Source organism: Priapulus caudatus, unplaced genomic scaffold (assembly GCF_000485595.1).
Source record: "Priapulus caudatus unplaced genomic scaffold, Priapulus_caudatus-5.0.1 Scaffold21, whole genome shotgun sequence".
Classification (NCBI taxonomy): domain Eukaryota; kingdom Metazoa; phylum Priapulida; class Priapulimorpha; order Priapulimorphida; family Priapulidae; genus Priapulus; species Priapulus caudatus.
In genome coordinates, this window is record NW_014577082.1 from 285,037 (window position 1) to 301,887 (window position 16,851).

The 16,851-nt window shown below is 43.0% G+C and overlaps 2 protein-coding genes across 2 annotated transcripts in view; both read right to left on the reverse strand.

Annotated features, from left to right (window-relative positions):
* Positions 1-2,269: 2,269 nt before the first annotated feature.
* On the reverse strand, positions 2,270-8,020 carry LOC106812368 (adenosine receptor A2b-like). The gene is made up of 4 exons (XM_014816226.1): positions 7,938-8,020; positions 6,979-7,634; positions 6,134-6,365; positions 2,270-2,293 (listed from the first exon to the last, which is right to left on the reverse strand). Exons 2-4 carry the CDS (start codon positions 7,473-7,475, stop codon positions 2,270-2,272), a joined length of 753 nt encoding a protein of 250 aa, XP_014671712.1. The 5' UTR covers positions 7,476-7,634; positions 7,938-8,020.
* A 763-nt stretch (positions 8,021-8,783) lies between these two features.
* Positions 8,784-16,851, reverse strand: part of LOC106812375 (intraflagellar transport protein 57 homolog) — an 11,820-nt gene continuing 3,752 nt past the window's right edge. Inside the window, exons 6-8 of the mRNA XM_014816238.1 lie at positions 15,115-15,534; positions 10,261-10,400; positions 8,784-9,563 (exon numbers count right to left, since the gene is read on the reverse strand). Coding sequence (XP_014671724.1) covers positions 9,383-9,563; positions 10,261-10,400; positions 15,115-15,534 — 741 coding nt within the window. The 3' untranslated portion in view covers positions 8,784-9,382. The remainder of the gene's footprint in view (positions 9,564-10,260; positions 10,401-15,114; positions 15,535-16,851) is intronic.

The window sequence follows — 16,851 nt, forward strand, 5'->3', positions numbered from 1 at the left end:
AGAAGTAAACGAATCGTAGAGAATTTTTCTTTCGTGAAAAATGGAAACTGCTTGCGATGCTTTTACACTCTAGTGCCCCCAGTTGCTCTATAAACCTCTATTGGTTTTATTGTTACATCGCCTTACTTTCATATTAATTTCATAAGTCCACGACTAGCGTACTTGTACGGTCGCTCTTTGTTGTTACGCGCTTCCTTTTCCAGGGTCATGGTCGTAGTGTTAACGTTGTCATCCGTCAGTGTTATTATCGCTTCAAATAATATTTCAATACTACCGTGTCGTTGTCGCTGAATATACGCTTGCTGCACAAGGAAGTGTAGATAATACCATAGGCGCAGGGAAGGTTAATGCTAATAGCGCAAGCCATTTGTACGCTAGCGCGGATGGCGATTTCGCGCCACTATATTGTACCTCATATAGCGGCCTTGTTTTACTCTCATATAGTGGTCCCGCCGCCGTGGTCGTCTAGTTACGCGGCGGCGTCACTTCATTGCATTAGTCCGTGAATTACAATACATGTATAACAAACTCGCCGCGTATCGCATTAACATTCCTATTTGCGTTTGTCTCTGCATGGTGTAGAATCTATATTTGTACACCATATCAAGGAGTAAATGTTTTTTATGCTCTTGTGAATATATATATATATATATATATATTGCTGTTGTGCTGAGGCCTCGTACACAACACAACACACTGCGCTCAGCTCTGACCATTAGTAACTCGTGTATAGGTTGATTTCGGAGATTGGGCGTTTCATCTAAGTAAGATATTGGAATGGCTTTTGTACGAAAAACTACTGCTGAATACGTTCTGTTTTCAATGCATAGATTGTCAATTATTATAAAAATTATTGTATAAATAGTCAATTAACTGTTGTTGAGTACGTCTTCTTCTACGTTATACATTCTATTTTAACAACTGCTTATGTGTGAAATAATACTGTAAAAAATATACTGTAAATGTATACTATTTTGAACTTCAACCTTTCGTTAACTGTTGATCGTGAGCCATGTATGCTCTGTTGGTAGATGTACTCTGCATTGGCTTCTCACATCCCGCAAGTATCACACAGGAGCAGCGGTAGGTATGCAAATGTTCCCTGGCTGGGAGCTGTGTTCATGTTGGTCGGGTTAGGTCAACTTGGTATTTTCTGCTTGAGAAACTTCCACACAATGTCCTAGACAAATATCGGAAATCTCTGTGACCATCATCCTCCATTTTCGCATTACATGAGGGTTTCTTACAATACAGAGGTCAATAGGTGTAGTTCCATATAAGCACGCAATCTCTGCTATAGGTATCCTATAACCTTCTTATATAATGTGTTATTTCATGTATAGACTCTGCCACTCCCATTATGGGAGGAAGGCACTGTGGTAACATGGCGATGCTGCCTGGTTTATCACAATGATTGGCAGGAGTCGCACACGCACTAACGGGCTCGATCGCCACGTCACGTGTCTTCACAATTTCACCACACCACAATAACAAATTCGTCAACGAGGATTTATATCAAACACTATAAGGTTTATTTAATGTCCATGAAGTAGTGTAGCCCAGCAATATACTTTCCAACACTTACAACGAAAATTGCCAAACACAACAAAAGAATTATCACGAAACTCCTGGTGATGTCTAAATGGTAATCAAATTTAACATCGACAGTAATAATTACAGCAAATTTCGTGCCTGTAAGCTTGGGTAACTTTCCTGAAATTCCTAGCTGTTATAACCACACGATTCAGCAAAAATGGCATAGCATTAGCCCTTACAGCTGTTCTAGCATTAGTTATACATATAAGCACGTTAGTCTAAAGCCTTTTATGTTGGTTAGAATGACATCATGTTGCAAATAAGTACACACATGCACAAACCTGTTCATAGTCGGCAGTAAGAAATAGTCCAATTTGCATAGTCAACTAATTTTAAATGCTCTTAAATTCCTATATTTTTAAAGAAAACTATTACTAGAAGATAATGTCAAATTGGTTCATTAAATATATATAGTGGACGGAATACTTCTGTAATTAACAAGAAATTTACATAAATATACATAAGTGAATCTATAGGTATACAGTTGGAAATCATCCATCCGAGCATCCTATGTATTCAATAACAAACTACATATATATATATATATATATAAATCATGAAAACTTTAAATAGTTTTGATCAGAGAAGCAAAAAATTCATCATTTACATTTTGCACGTGGGCCACAACACACATTTATGCGAGTATTTCGAATCAGCGACTTCATACCATAGGTTACAGTACCTCTCTCAATTGTCTCTGAAGCACAATAGCTTCACAAGTATATCAGGCCACAATTAAAAAAAACTTTGTTTGCCCTCACCCGACCCAGGCTGAAAAGTTTGGGTAGGTAGGTAGGCTTTTTTAAGGTCTTTTTACAAATTCGGCATGGTGTCTACATGCTCGGGTGTGGTTCTGTGGAGATACCTTTTATGTTGAATGATTGTTTTGCTTGGTACATATAATGTATTGCCTACAGATTTATATAATGCAGTGATACAATTTGTTTTTTAAAAAAAAGATCAATAAAATATTTTGAGTCGGCCCCTTTTTGGTGGGTCGGTCGGGTGAGGGTAAACAAACAATATTTATATTATGGCCTCATCGAAGACTGATTTGCAAACACTGGTAAAAATATTCAATAGAGAATTCAATTCATTACCCGAAATACGCCTCATCAGAACTTTGAAGCTAACATCATCACAAACTCACAAACCATCGACTTAGGTTCTTTCCGAACGTTCCTTGGTTGTTCTCCTCGAAAACCTAGCCCGATACACACGACTTCTGACACGATCGCCTGAAGCTAAGCTCGACACACAGCACAGCAGATTGCATCACGAACCGCAACCGACACCGCGGAACAGCAGCCGACTCGCGAGCACACGCCCGCCTGCTGGAATTTCGCCGCCGTCAGAATTTCCAGCTGTCGGAAGCCAAGCACCGTGCGGTAAATTTTTCCCGCGACGACTTGTGATGCCGAGCCAGTAGCCCACGCGGGAGGCGGTTCGATCTTGAATTCGTCGCGCGGTGCAGCACATGGGAGGTGGTTCGATCACGATCCCGATCACGTTCCTGATCATGATCCCGATCACGATCATCCTGATCACGATCACGTTCCCAATCACATTCTTGATATATTAGATAATATTTGTGTCAATAATAATAAAATCAATTTCCTGTAAATGGCGTCCAAATGCTCATCTGCAAACACACGCTGGCCGACGCACGCTAGCTGCTGCACACTGACATATAAATATAATAAAATAATAATATAAACGTTTATGTGTAGATGTAGTGTGAGCGTGTGTTATTGCGCTGTATGAGATCGAACCAACTGCGAGTGAACACGGCCACGTGTCGTGATCATAATCGCCACACATCAGCTGCACGCGTGACACTCGCTGGCGAATGCATATATATATATATATATATATATATATATATATATCAGAAGAATATTATCTACTTCTGATATATATAATATATACGCATATATAGGTTTGAGCGTTTTAATGGATGTTCACGCGTGACGCTTGCGTGCGCGTGTGTGTGTATATGCGTGCGTGCGTGCGTGCGTGTGTGTGTGTGCACCCGGGGTGCCTCTCTAACGGTTATCTCTGTAACGGGGTGCCTCTATAAACGGTTAATATATCTGCGTATATGAAGCTGTTGGTACAGTGGTGGGTTGCCTACCGATGACGAACACCGTGTATATAATAGTAATGTGACCTGTTACATACTTATCGGCACCTGGTGTCAAAATTCAAGTTGACAATTATTTAACACGACGAAGCAATTTAATTGGGCGCAGCGTAAGATTGTCCTGCTATGTGCGCACTGTGGGATGTTCAATACGACACGGCCGCTTCTGTCACGCAGTGTAGTGGCGTTCGAATCCCGTGCTATGACTAATGCCCGAAGCAATTGAGTATTTGAACCCCGTTGTCAGAAACATTGATGTTCATCGCGAGTCCAAAATGTTTGAACAACGCTTCGCGTGTAAAGGTTGTGACAGATTACGGCTTTGTGATGTCATAACTATTGATAATGTTTCCCGACAACGGACCCGCTGGAAAGTGAACGCACCGTCATTCTAACGAACTGCTCATAATTAGTGACACTTATAGTGGCTCAGAACGTGCTGTCTGCATTGCGTTCGCGTTTCAAGAGGCTGCGAGCGCGCTCACCTACTGCACGCCCGTATTGATTCCTATATAAATATATATATATAGCCCCCTGTTGTTTTACATCGATGATAGGTAACTTCAGTTCAAACTGTATATGTGTGTATGTGTGTGTGGTGTATATACTTTGACGCGTCGTGGCGTGGACTTGGCAGCGTATAATGCGTGAACGACGGGTTCTTCGTCACGTACGGAAACAGCGCGGCTGCTGCCGTTTTAGCGCCGTGTTGCTCGTATTGTTGCGAATGCGACGTCCCGAGAGATACGCGACGATCAGATTGCATTTTCTCGTCGGTTCTGCTCTGCGAATTAAAATGACATTGTAGAAATGACTCTTTCTTACGCGCACTGTCGCCATCGTAGATATTTGCTCCATATGTCCGCTAGAATTCTATTTTTCCATTAAGTTTACACGGACGTGTGCGTTACTGAACTATACGGCAGTATTTTTGCACGTGTGGTATACGGTTTAGCCTCGCTGGTTGCGGTGCGGCTGTGCACTGTTGTTGTTTACCTGTTGATTAGCCATCGCCCTGACATCGTGTCACTGTGTCCTCAGTATTTATCGCGTGTCTACCGGCGCGGCGGGGCGGGGGGGGGGTCGAGTTAATCCGCTGTTTCTGTTCGTGCGCCATGATATATGTTATTGTTGCGGAGCGATCACAGCTCAATAGTTTACCGTTGCCATGGTGTCGCGATGACGTTTCGCTGTGGTCCGGGCGTGCGCCGTTACGATTGTCTGACCCGCGCCGAGTCGCAGTGATAAGTATATAGTATTACTTTAGCCGGGATTACACTGCCGCGGCGTATCCGATTGAATAAAGTGTGACGTCACTGCAATGATTGACTGTCGCTATGACGATCACTCCACCATACCTCATTGGTTCCTTATCTTAACCCTACAGTGAGCCATCATCGTAACTAAATGCATTATGGGAAATGTTTTGCCTCCTTAAATATTTTATTTCTACAAGTTGCTAAGCATGAACTTAAAGCGCACGAGGGAAATTATTGTATTTATTTTTGAGCTCGAGCGGATTTTGTATCGGTTCTGTGTTAAGCGTATGAATTCAACATGTATTGTTCTGGGAGAAAAGTGCTCTAATATTTTGTGCCTGCCAATACATTACTTGTGGGAGTTTTGTATACCTTTTTTTTAATTTCTGTGCTTGTATATTTAACTTAAAGTCAGTGGCTGACGTGATTAGTGAGCATAGCGATTTGCGGTAACTTAAGAGTAAATCACTTTTACTTGTATACTATGTAAATTTTGTAGGTGGGGTCTGTCTGCTTTGAAATCTTGTGGTTATTTTTCTGAATGTATTAATTCTCGGCGATTTATAGGGTGAAACTTTAAATAATACTCGATTCACATACACTCACTGTTGAGATGGCCGAGCATGTGAAATCTAAAATCAGCGCCGGGATTAGCTTACTATGAACTTATTTCACTGTTTGAAGGAAGGCATGCGGAAGGTCAGTTACGGGGAGAGTAAACTAACACTAGTAGTAGTAGTACTAACTTCACTCTGCTATTTCTCTGCGACTGGGACGTATATTCGCGATACTGGTATTCCGGTATTCGTAAGATAACTGGCGAAACCAATATACTGCGATAATGATGCGTCTGTAAATGCATCCACGCGTATAGCTTTCACGCTACGCGTTTTACTTGCACGGTGGTTGGGTTAGGGGTATAGTCAGAAATGTTCACCTTCGTTTGAGCTGTCGCGTATATGCTATCGCGGTATGACGTCGGGGAACGTGAGATTCGGTTTACTGTGTAGATGTAATCTATATTTGAACACAGCTTCCCCTTCATGTTAGTACTATATGGCTAATGATCACCGTGATTCGGTTATAAGAACCACATCCGTGTGTGCGCTTGCAATTTTACCGATGATATAAATACACAGTATATATATATATGGGTGTCCCGTGACTGTACGGTGACCTCCTGTGCTGCTATCTGGCGGCAGTGACGTCGCGCCACTATGAAGATTTCTGCGTACAGCGCCACCATGATGGCCGCGGGAACGACGAAGAGCGCCACGTCCCAGACGAACATGAAGCTGTCGCTGAACACCAGCAGCAGCAGACACTCGCCCGTGCCGCCGCCACCGTTCCAGCCCGCGTACGGAAGACTGTAAGATGTATAATCCTATCGATTAAGTTATCCAGAGAGACCGGGTACAAGATGGCGTTGCGCAAAAGATGCCAGGGGTATGTTCGCTATTCAATGGCTGCTCGAATAAAAGTTGCTAAGCACAACGTGTTGATTTAATTGCGTTGATCGAATTAATACGAGCCAAACATGTTCCAGACGGCGTACGGAAGACTGTAGGCATTACAGTAGGAAATCAGTTTCATATTGGTGGTCAAGAAATTCCCGTAGATCAGAGATAAATTCCAGAGTAAATTGGAATACCACCCGCCGACGATACATGGCAAAACGCTACATTACAAATATTTTGCTAACTCGAATGTTTTTCCTTAGGTTTTTTGTAAGCGCGATTTTAGCGCAACGCGCGTAAAACGGGCAATATTTAAAACGCGTTGTTACACTGAAACATACGCTTCGCGTACCCGTCACCCCCGGCAAATGCAGCAAGAAGTATTATTAGTTAAGTTAATTAGAATAATGTACAGTCACCTTCATTAGAGAGATAAAAAGAACATGGTGTTTGTACACATCCGAAAAAAATCTCAGTATTTCACCGCACCCAGCGCCGAGTGGCTGATGTGGAAGTGCAATACCTGTAGATCACGGCGCAGACGATCCAAGCCGCCGCCAGGAGTCGCCTCGCTACGGCTGCGTTCATCAGCGCCGGATATCGCAGCGGATGCACGATCAGCAGGTACTGGTTGGCCGTCACGAGCAGCATGCTCAGGCTGGACATGCGCAGCGAGAACTCGACGAGCACGAACACGGTGAGGCAGGCGTAGTAAGACAGCGCCTCGGCGACGAATATGCTCACGAAGTTGTACGCCATCGTCACGCCCGTGATCAGATCGATCGCCGCCAGGTTACCGATGAACAGGAAGCGGATGTCGCGAAAGGCGCTGTTCGTTGCTATGGCGACGAGCACGACGCCGTTAGATAGGATGATGAGCGTCGTGACGACGCCCGTGAAGACGATCTCGACGATGCGAGCTTCGTACGGATGCTGAACGCTGACATGGCCGTCACCGGTCACGTTCAGCCAGGTCTGGTTCACATCGTAGCCGCCGTCCGTTGTGTTGGCATCGTCCATGCTGAAACCCGCCGCCGAAGCTTATATTTCGCTTTCGCCAGACGGTCACCATTAACCAGACGCTTTCCTGAGCTTCTCCAGGGAAACCGTCAAGGAGAAACACATATTCCCTCTATTCGATATTCATTTTTGTCTATGCGTCTGAATCTCTTGCTTGCCCTGAAAAGTATAAAGGAATGATTGAGTGGTGAACTCGGTGTGCCTCGTTTCGCTCCCGTATATATATACAAATTACTCGACAAAAAGACGAGGTTTTTTTGCCTTTACGATCGGCAAATTGCGGTCTTTGCCGTCGCAATAACGTTAAATATTATTTATTGAACGTTTCAGTATAAATTACACACGGCATTGTCGTCGTACGGTGCTTCTGCGTGCCTGAATATCAACTCACCGACTTTGCCAACTCATCCGTCGTAACTACGAGCTGTACTTCTCACAATTTTTCAGTTTCTTAATTTGCACCTTCTCTAGTCTGCTTCCTGAATTTCTCGACGAGGTACGTCTGTACGCGCTGTACGAAACACGGCCATGCCATCGATGAGTTGGAGAACTACCGTGCGCGCCTCACTCAATACCAACACCATCGGCATAATCATCGTCGTCGTCGTCGTTGTTGCTAACACACAACAACCACAACGACGACGACGGCGACAAAGACCATGATGATGATGATGATGATGATGATGATGATGACGATGACGATGACGATGATGGACTGAGAAAGCAAGCAAACTGTGCACACAGGTGTTTAGGTCGCTGTTATCTTCGGTAAACTCACATGTCTGTATCTGAACTGTGTCAGATGAGTGCTGTTATTCGGCTATCGGGAAAATCGACGCGTTGCGTTCTTTCAGAGATGTTAACTTTAAAAACGTTGCGATAGAATTTTTACTTTTATTCTTGTCGGTTCTCTATGTCTTAATGTTGCTACTGAGTAGTATTTCGCTTCTGTGTTATCCCGATGTGCTATAAGGTTCTTCATGTTATTCTCATAATTATTAATAAATAATTATAGAAGTGTTGACAAACGTATGGCGTTTCGTGTTCGTGGCGTTCGTGGGGTTCGGGCGATCGGCGAATCCACGCCCTAGACTAACTAGTATATTACTTATATGCTTTCCGTGCAGTGGAGCGTCTACATACTCCAATACATCGCGTTTTGAGATCCGTAGGGTGTAAGTTACAGAATGGACTACGCCAGCAGGCATTTATTGTCAGGTTGAGGCGCCGTTACCAGCAGTACAGCTCAAAACCATTTTCCATTGGGGACTAATTCCATTCTAAGCTAAAAAAAGAAAAGAATAGTCAGTCGGAACTACTTCGGATAATTTATTATAGATATCATAGGCTGGAATACGCGTGACACAACAATTACTTAAACAAACTTCTAAATACTTTACTAAATACGTAAGATGGCTTTATGCATACGCAATGTCTACGGATTAAAAATCCAAACTTTGCTCGAAAATTTTGCAAGCAACGTGATGTACATTTCTCATAAATTCACGCTGGTCACACGTAAACACAGTGGCTACATCGCTTGGCAGAATTACACGGTATTTCCACAAAACCAAATTCACTTTTCATGTTTTCTATACTTCTATGAGGCATCTAGCCGACGTGTACAATGCGGATTACTACACTCTAATGCCGAATATTACCGCACAATAATGGAGAAACTGCTTTCTTACAGGGGCAGTGTACAATTATAGTAGTGAACAATAGGCGGAAGGCTACTGCTGCGTGCCACCTTCGACGAATAAATTGTACCGTAGGAGTTAACATGATCTGACGCTATTCAAAATATTGCGTTTAATCGGGCTATGACGACGCTATTCCTAGAATAACGTCAGATCATAAGGAAAAAAAATTAGGTCACACTTTTTTTTGGTCTATAAGCCTCGCGTCTAGGAATCGGTAGCGTCCATGCTGAACACTTGCGTGTCGCTGTCCGGTTTGCAGCGGTCTGTACCGCAGCAGAGCACCCGCCTGTACGCCCTGCGGAACTTGGCGCTACGCAGTGCGTAGATGAAGGGGTTGCAGAAGCTGTTACAGGTGGCAATAGTTGCCGGCACGAGAACATCGTACCTGCAGAGAGCAGGGGGCCGTTTTCAGAAACATCGTGAGGTTAAAACCCGGCGCACACGTCAGCAATTTAACTCAGTAAAATTTGAGTAAAATTATGCATGCGTCAAAATACTCAACGTGTGCGCGCTAGCTGTGTAAATTTACTCAACACTGGTACTCACAGCGCATGCGTTTAAATTATTTTAAAGATGGCTGCGCCCAGTATTGGCTGCGCACAGTCACGTGATCTACATTACCACTTATACATTGAGTAATTTTACTCACGTGTGCGGCGGACGCTGAAAATATTTCGCGTGAGTATTTTGACGCATGCATCATTTTACTTGAGTAAAATTACTCACGTGTGCGCCGGGCTTAAGACCAATGTTAAGACTAATTTTGTTTTTGACAACATTATTCAAGATATGCAGATGCTAGATCAATATTCTGCGTCGATACTCACGCCGTTCCGATACATGAGTTCATCCTCAAATATGATCGGCGCATACTAACTAAAGAACACAACATGTGCGGCGACGCCCACAAAAACAACTTTATGTTGCAGTTTTGATGCTCGCAATGCAGGCGTCATATGGAAAGATCTTAGTTTAAAGCTAAAGCTAGCTGAATTTATTTAGGTGTAAAATGTGTGAGGTGGTATAATATCCGGACGGATCCTGATATGTCAAGTTTATATACACATGTAAATATACATTACCTGTGATCGCCTGCATATATAAAGTTGAGGAATCGTATGATTATCATCGGTGCCCAGCTCAGCACGTAAACGATGACAACGATAGCGAGAGTGACAGCTGTCTTCAGTTCTCGGTAGCGTTTCTTATTGGCCCGTGCGTCCTGAAATTACATCGTGTTTAGATGAAGAATAATTGAAAGTAAAATAATTACTTAATGTTAAATTAATTATAAATGAATATGTAGAATGAAGTAGGTAGTATGATATCTTATTTTAATAAAATAGGAAATGAATTACACTTATTCAAAGTTGTGCTGCTTACAAACATGCCTGCAGGCCCTCGCAGGAAAACAGGCTGTTCTCTTTAACGTTTACACCCCACATTTCATTACTGCGAGGGCTGTTCTCTTTAACGTTTACACCCTACATTTCATTACTGCGAGGGCTGTTCCCTTTTACGTTTACATTCCCACATTGCATTACTTCGACAGTTGTCTCTTTAACATATACGCCCTGGCTTGCCATTTCTGCGAAGGGCTTTCCCATTTAACTTTGACATCCCTGCGTCAGCGTTAATCACGTGTGTGTCACGTGCCTGATGACTAATCAGGATGCGACAGGTGCGGCGTGACATAATCTAACGGGTAGTGCGAAACATTGAACTCTGAGCTATTTATTTATGAACATAAAAGAAGGTGGGACGGACACAGAGTCGGACCACACGGAGGTGTTGTGTGAGGAGGAGATACGGCCAGAGGTAGTTAGCTGTATAGCTGAGCAGCGCTGCGACGTATTAATTAAGCGGTTTATTGTTAATTACGTGTACATACTGTAATAAGAAGCAGCCGATGAGTAGATGTGCTCTAGCGTCGCCCGGGCTGCCTGGCCTAAACAAGGTAATAGCCGACGGACCTATATATATATGTTTTTTCATGCATGATCAGTCTAGGTTAGCCGGGCATCGTAGTGATGGGAATGCTCTGCACACGCCCGCCCGCGCGGTAGTGCGGTTAAGTGGACCTAGCGCGCCATCTGGCGGAAGAATCAAGTCCGCTTCATATAGTGCAGTAAAACACTCACAACTGAATCTATATATAAACGATTATATATTTATTATTATTATATTAATTCTCTATATTTAAAGGAACAGTAGCCTCTAGGTTCTAGGGTTATTTTCAGCTAATTTAGGTTATAATTGCGCTACATAAAAAGTTTCATGGTTCAATCACCATTAGAAATATTTTTTTTTAATGTTTTAAAACATAATAATAATTTCTATATATAATCATCACCAATAACATCAACAACAATGAAACGCTTCTATTATTTCTAACTCACAGTCGCACACGTAGGCCTATAGCCGACGAACCGCTCCCCACAACCTTTATCGCAGCACACTCAGACGCCCACCAAAGTAAATTGGCGCCGTTAGCCTCCCTGCGCCCGCATGACCAGGCTTCTGTCACGTGCGTGTTTAGTTGTCGATACATCAATGAGATGCCTGCATCAATCCACGCGTACTTCAGTCACTGTCTACTGCTGATTTACTCAATCACAGCAGGTGGGCGTGCGGCGGAGGACGGCACGCGCATGCGCGGCTAGCATCTACACGCTCTGCTGTCGCCCCGCGCCTCTCGACCTAACTTTGTCGCTTCACGATTTAAATTATGAGGAGGAGGAGGAGGAGGAGGAGGAGGACGACGACGACGACGACGACGACGATGACGATGATGATGAGCAGTAGCAACAACAACAACAACAACAACAACAACAACGAGGACGATGACGACGACGGCTCGTCGACTAACAGAATTGAAATAGATACAGACATTTAGCACTAATGGCAAGACATGGGGGACAGCGATTTTTCCGCATTTATATGTTTTTTCCATTTCCCTAATCTGATTATATGAGTGCGGCCCAATCTACCTTCCGGCTACTGACCTTGCGACGCTAAGCGTGACAGGTAATAAATTAACAATTCCCAGAATTGAAGATGAGAGCACGCATGCATGCTTACACGCACGCACGCACGCACACATAGGCCTACAAGCATACCTGCAGACATGCACGCGCGTACACGCACGCAAGAATGTCGATGCGCACTGCCAAAAAATAGCATTATATACGCCTAAGCAAAGGAGCTAGGTGGCGTTCCTCGTGTATAATTCTCGGGGTTTCGTTTACGGTCAGGCATTGTACGCAGAGTTAAATATTTTTGCCGCATTTAACCATGGGAAAAATAATTTTCAATACGATCGCCAACCATAGACGCTGCTACTCTTGGAATGCTCTCGCACGTCGTAACTTTCTCTTTCTTAAATAGACGTGCGTTACGTTTGCGTAACGTTACGTAGCGTTACGTTACGTTGCGCTACGTTACGTTTCCCATCAAAATATCGCGAGGGAAAATCCGCCCCGTGAGGAGGCGCTCTCGTCGTGACGTTTCACCGCAGCTATTGACTCACTCGGCATACGACAACACAACGGTCGTATCGCCTAATTGAATAATATCTACACGTGTCGGCAGGTAGCGTTGCTGCTGTTATTTATATGAGCATTGGCTTTGTTTGGCGAGGCTATTTTATTGCGTATTGCCAACAATAAACGCGATGAAATCTGCAGTATGGTGGCACAAATGGCCATTAAATTATTCACTAATGTATGAGGGCATACTTACCACCAATTGTATTTTTTCTCTGATAGACCGGGATATGGTAGCTGGGAATATGATAACCAACCGGGCCACCGTATTTCAGTGCTCACACTCGTAAATAAGCTGAGCAATTATCTATGGAGGGGCGATACTTTTCAGAAAATAGTTCGAACCAGGCCAACTATCTGCCAGAAATCTATTCACTAGAAGAGACGGAGGTAGCATGCAGAGATGATAACAATTTAAGAGGAGGCAGAAGGAATGCGTGGCGGAGATGGAGGATAATTAGGATATAAATGGAGGCGACAGTAGGATGCGGAGAGGTAAACACAAAGAGTAAGGGGAATTTTTACATTTTCTTATAGGCTTTCTAAGCGTGCAGGCACACTTTCTGGCAAAATTCATTATATATATTTATTAATTTACGAACAGGTCATTAATTTGTTTTTAATTTATTATAATATATTATTATTATATTTTTTATATAAAACACTAGTTACACAACTCACCTCGCGAGATTTCTACTAACATCAATGCTGTAGAAAGCATGTTTTAGAGCAATGGAAGGTCTCGTGTGGTATAATAATCTGTTACGATACTAACTATTTCAGTAAATTTAGAATGATAACTCAATTTGTTATGCATATGTATAAACAGGGAGTAAAATTACGGCATAAATATAATCCTCCGGGTACACTTTAACGTGAAGCACGCGCAATTATCGATAGCAAAAAACTGCATGTAGTTTAATCAACGTTTATGCAAACCACGAACATAAATTATCACGGCACTAGACTCGTCTCTCCTGTCGCTCCTCTCTGTCGTACGGTTCTCCCGGTGGTCGTATTTCTTCGGAAACTATCACGCTGTTGTAGACGCCACTAACCAGCGTTAGCGGCACGTAGCCTGTCCGCGTCAGCACGAACGGCACGAGAACCGGTGTCGACCCGCTTCCACGCGGCGTCACGTCCCGGTCAGAAAACGCCGTCGGGAACGCACCGCGTAAACAATATGGCGGCCGCTTGTGGGGACATAGGCTGTGGGATTGTGGTAGAGAGTTCGTGGCGGTGGCTAAATTCGCAGCGTCCTTGTCTGACGAGTGCAAACTCGAAATTCGCGTCAGATCTTGTGGCGATGGCACGGCGGTGGTACTGAGATGGTGGAGCTCATGCGAGTGATCGCTTGTCGCGGTCGGAATGCCGTGCATCGAACCATTGTGTTCTGCAGCTACGCGCGCTCTTTTCCTGAATTATAATTACAATTTAAATTTTATTATCATTTTTCTTAGAAGATCTGGATTAACTATAAATATATATTTATTAAGATATATTTATTATATTTATTGTAAGTAAAAAATAATCTTGTTAATGAAGTCTAAATATCATCAATGTCGCAGTCGAGCAAAGTCGTATAATCTGAATGAAAATATCATCGACGTTGTCACGTGAGAAACTACGATCGATATTTCCGTAGTTCAAGAAAGAATCAAAATCTGTGTGTGCGTTAGACCGAATAATTCTGTCCCATATAATCTTTTTTATATTTTGGTGAGGGTTATATTGGATAAATAAAATATATAAATATAACCCTCACCAAAATATAAAAAAGGTTATATGGGACAGAATTATTCGGTATATGTGTGCGTATGCGCGCTAACTATTGCGTGTGCGTGTATGGTTGGCTATTGTACTCAGAAATAATTACTTTTACCGCGGTAGAAATAACTCAACCGTGGTTCAATTATTGCCCTTTTACCCAATCAGAGGTCTTGCTACACATAATTTAACAGCGTTTTAAATATATATGCGGTTGATTTATTTCTACCACGGTAAAACTAACTATTTCTGAGTACGACGGCCAACCATATGCGTGTGCATGCGCGCGTATGTGTGTGGGTCTGCGTGTACGTGCGTGTGTGTGTGTACGTGTGTGTGTGTGTGTGTGTGTGTGTGTGTGTGTGACTGTGTGTGTCGTGTGATGTGTGTGTGTGTGTGTGTGTGTGCGTGCGTGCGTGCGTGCGTGCATGTGTGTGTGTGTGTGTGTGTGTGTGTGTGTGTGTGTGTGTGCGTGTGCGCGTGTGTGTGTGATGGAGAGTCAACGAAAGATGTGTGTCAGCTAGACGGAGCTAGCCGCGAATACCTTGATCGCCTAATGACGTTTCCTATGCGTTCGTGATGATTCCTCGTAAAATGTGGATGCTGGAACTTTAACACGTCAACGTGCCCGACGCTGATTTCTTCCGCCATCTTTTTAAAGCCGTACAAGTACATCTTTCGTACGAAGGTAATCAGTTTTCCGCTGCCGACGAGTTCGGCAGGGAAGTCCTTCGTGGACATCTTTTCGAAAGCATCGACGTCTATGACGACGTAACGGCCAGAGCTGCTCCAGCGAAGACATCGTTCTCTAGAGCCGTCCTTCTTGTACGACAGCATTGTCCACAGCTTCTCCGGGAACGTGGCCATCTTTGCCGCAGCGCGTTTCGCTACTTCTATGTCGATGACCAGAGGAGATGCAGAGGAGTCGTCATCGGTCGATATTCTGTCGTCTTCAATGGTCGTCGACTGTCGCATTTCATCATCAGAAAGTTCGGTTTTCATATCTGCTGAGCGAGATTCGTTAGATTCCATCTCATCTGTGCGCTAAATCTAACAAAAGAAATATCAATGGTTATCGTGTAAACAACGCGTTTATTAATATTTCGTGTTCGTGTGTAATATTTAACGCGTTGAACTAACCGTTTGGTACCGCCGGTTCCTGGATAGGATTATTGCACATGAGCGTACGTGTTTCTATGTTTACGGCCCAACAAACGGTTTCCATAGGCAAAGGATATAACGTAGTCGTTATGGAGACGTTCGCAGTTAGTGACGCATGGATTGTTCAGTTTGTTTCGTCACTATGGAAAACAAACAATGCAAGTGACGTCAACCATTCATGCTCTACGATAGTAACGGCAACAGTGTAGATCGATTGATACATTAGAACGTTTCAAAAGGTCAGGCTAAACCGTACAGATGTTAGTTGTATTCATAGATATATACAAATACAGTGTTTGTACATATGATATCCATGCTGTATTATAGAGCATAACCAGCTATTATTATCGTGCAATGAGGATACTGCGTACCCGTGCGAGAGGATAGACGTGGCGGGAACAGAGACAGCCAACTGATGAAGCACTTGGAATTTCAAGTTGAACGCTCTAAAATTCGAGTCATGCCTCGGCCACTGTTGACAGTGTTGTTTCCATTGTTGTTGCTGATGTTTACCGGTCGCGCTGATGTATCAGAACCATTTAAAATCGTGATGTTATCACGACCGCCTAATGTGCAGGTCACCACAATGCTCCCACAAATGTTTGGCAATTAAAGCAAATTGTTAGTCGTCTAGGCTCAATATAAACCAGACAGAAGTGATCTGACTTTGTCACAACCTGTCAACACACTCGTCTACGGTCTATACCATCAGTCAACCCGCCGGCTCAACTCAACCAAATGAAATAGCCCCCCCCCCCTTCGCGTAAGCTGTTGTGTAACTTGTTAAGGGCGGCTACTTGTTGCAACATACCAATAGTGGGGTATGTGGCTTCATAATTACATAGTATAAGCTATGTATATATGAGTATATACTATATGAGTATATATATAAGCTATGTATAGTATAATTATATGTAGTATAATTATACTAACCTATGTAATTACTATTGTCCACGATTTTTTTCCTCGGCATATGTGTATCGATGAAAACACTTGTGTAACGACTGTGCTCTGCAACACTACTCACACAATCTAATGCTTTTCTGCATACTAAATATAGTATCTTGAAAACCTCATTTAACCATATTTCCTATGGCCTATTAATTTATAACGTTTAATATATAGTTTAAAAATTCTACATTATTATAAATTTATAATTAAATTGTTATAAATTAATAGGTCATAATTTACCTATTAATT

Bases quoted from the DNA above. Each gene is read 5' to 3' on its own strand.
- LOC106812368 (XM_014816226.1), bottom strand. From the start codon at position 7,475: ATGGACGATGCCAACACAACGGACGGCGGCTACGATGTGAACCAGACC. The intron at 6,366-6,978 runs GTATTGCACTTC...TACATCTTACAG, and splicing joins GTCTGCGCCGTGATCTACAG to TCTTCCGTACGCGGGCTGGA. The intron at 2,294-6,133 runs GTATTTATATCA...ATTGTGCTTCAG, and splicing joins CCCATATATATATATACTGT to AGACAATTGAGAGAGGTACT.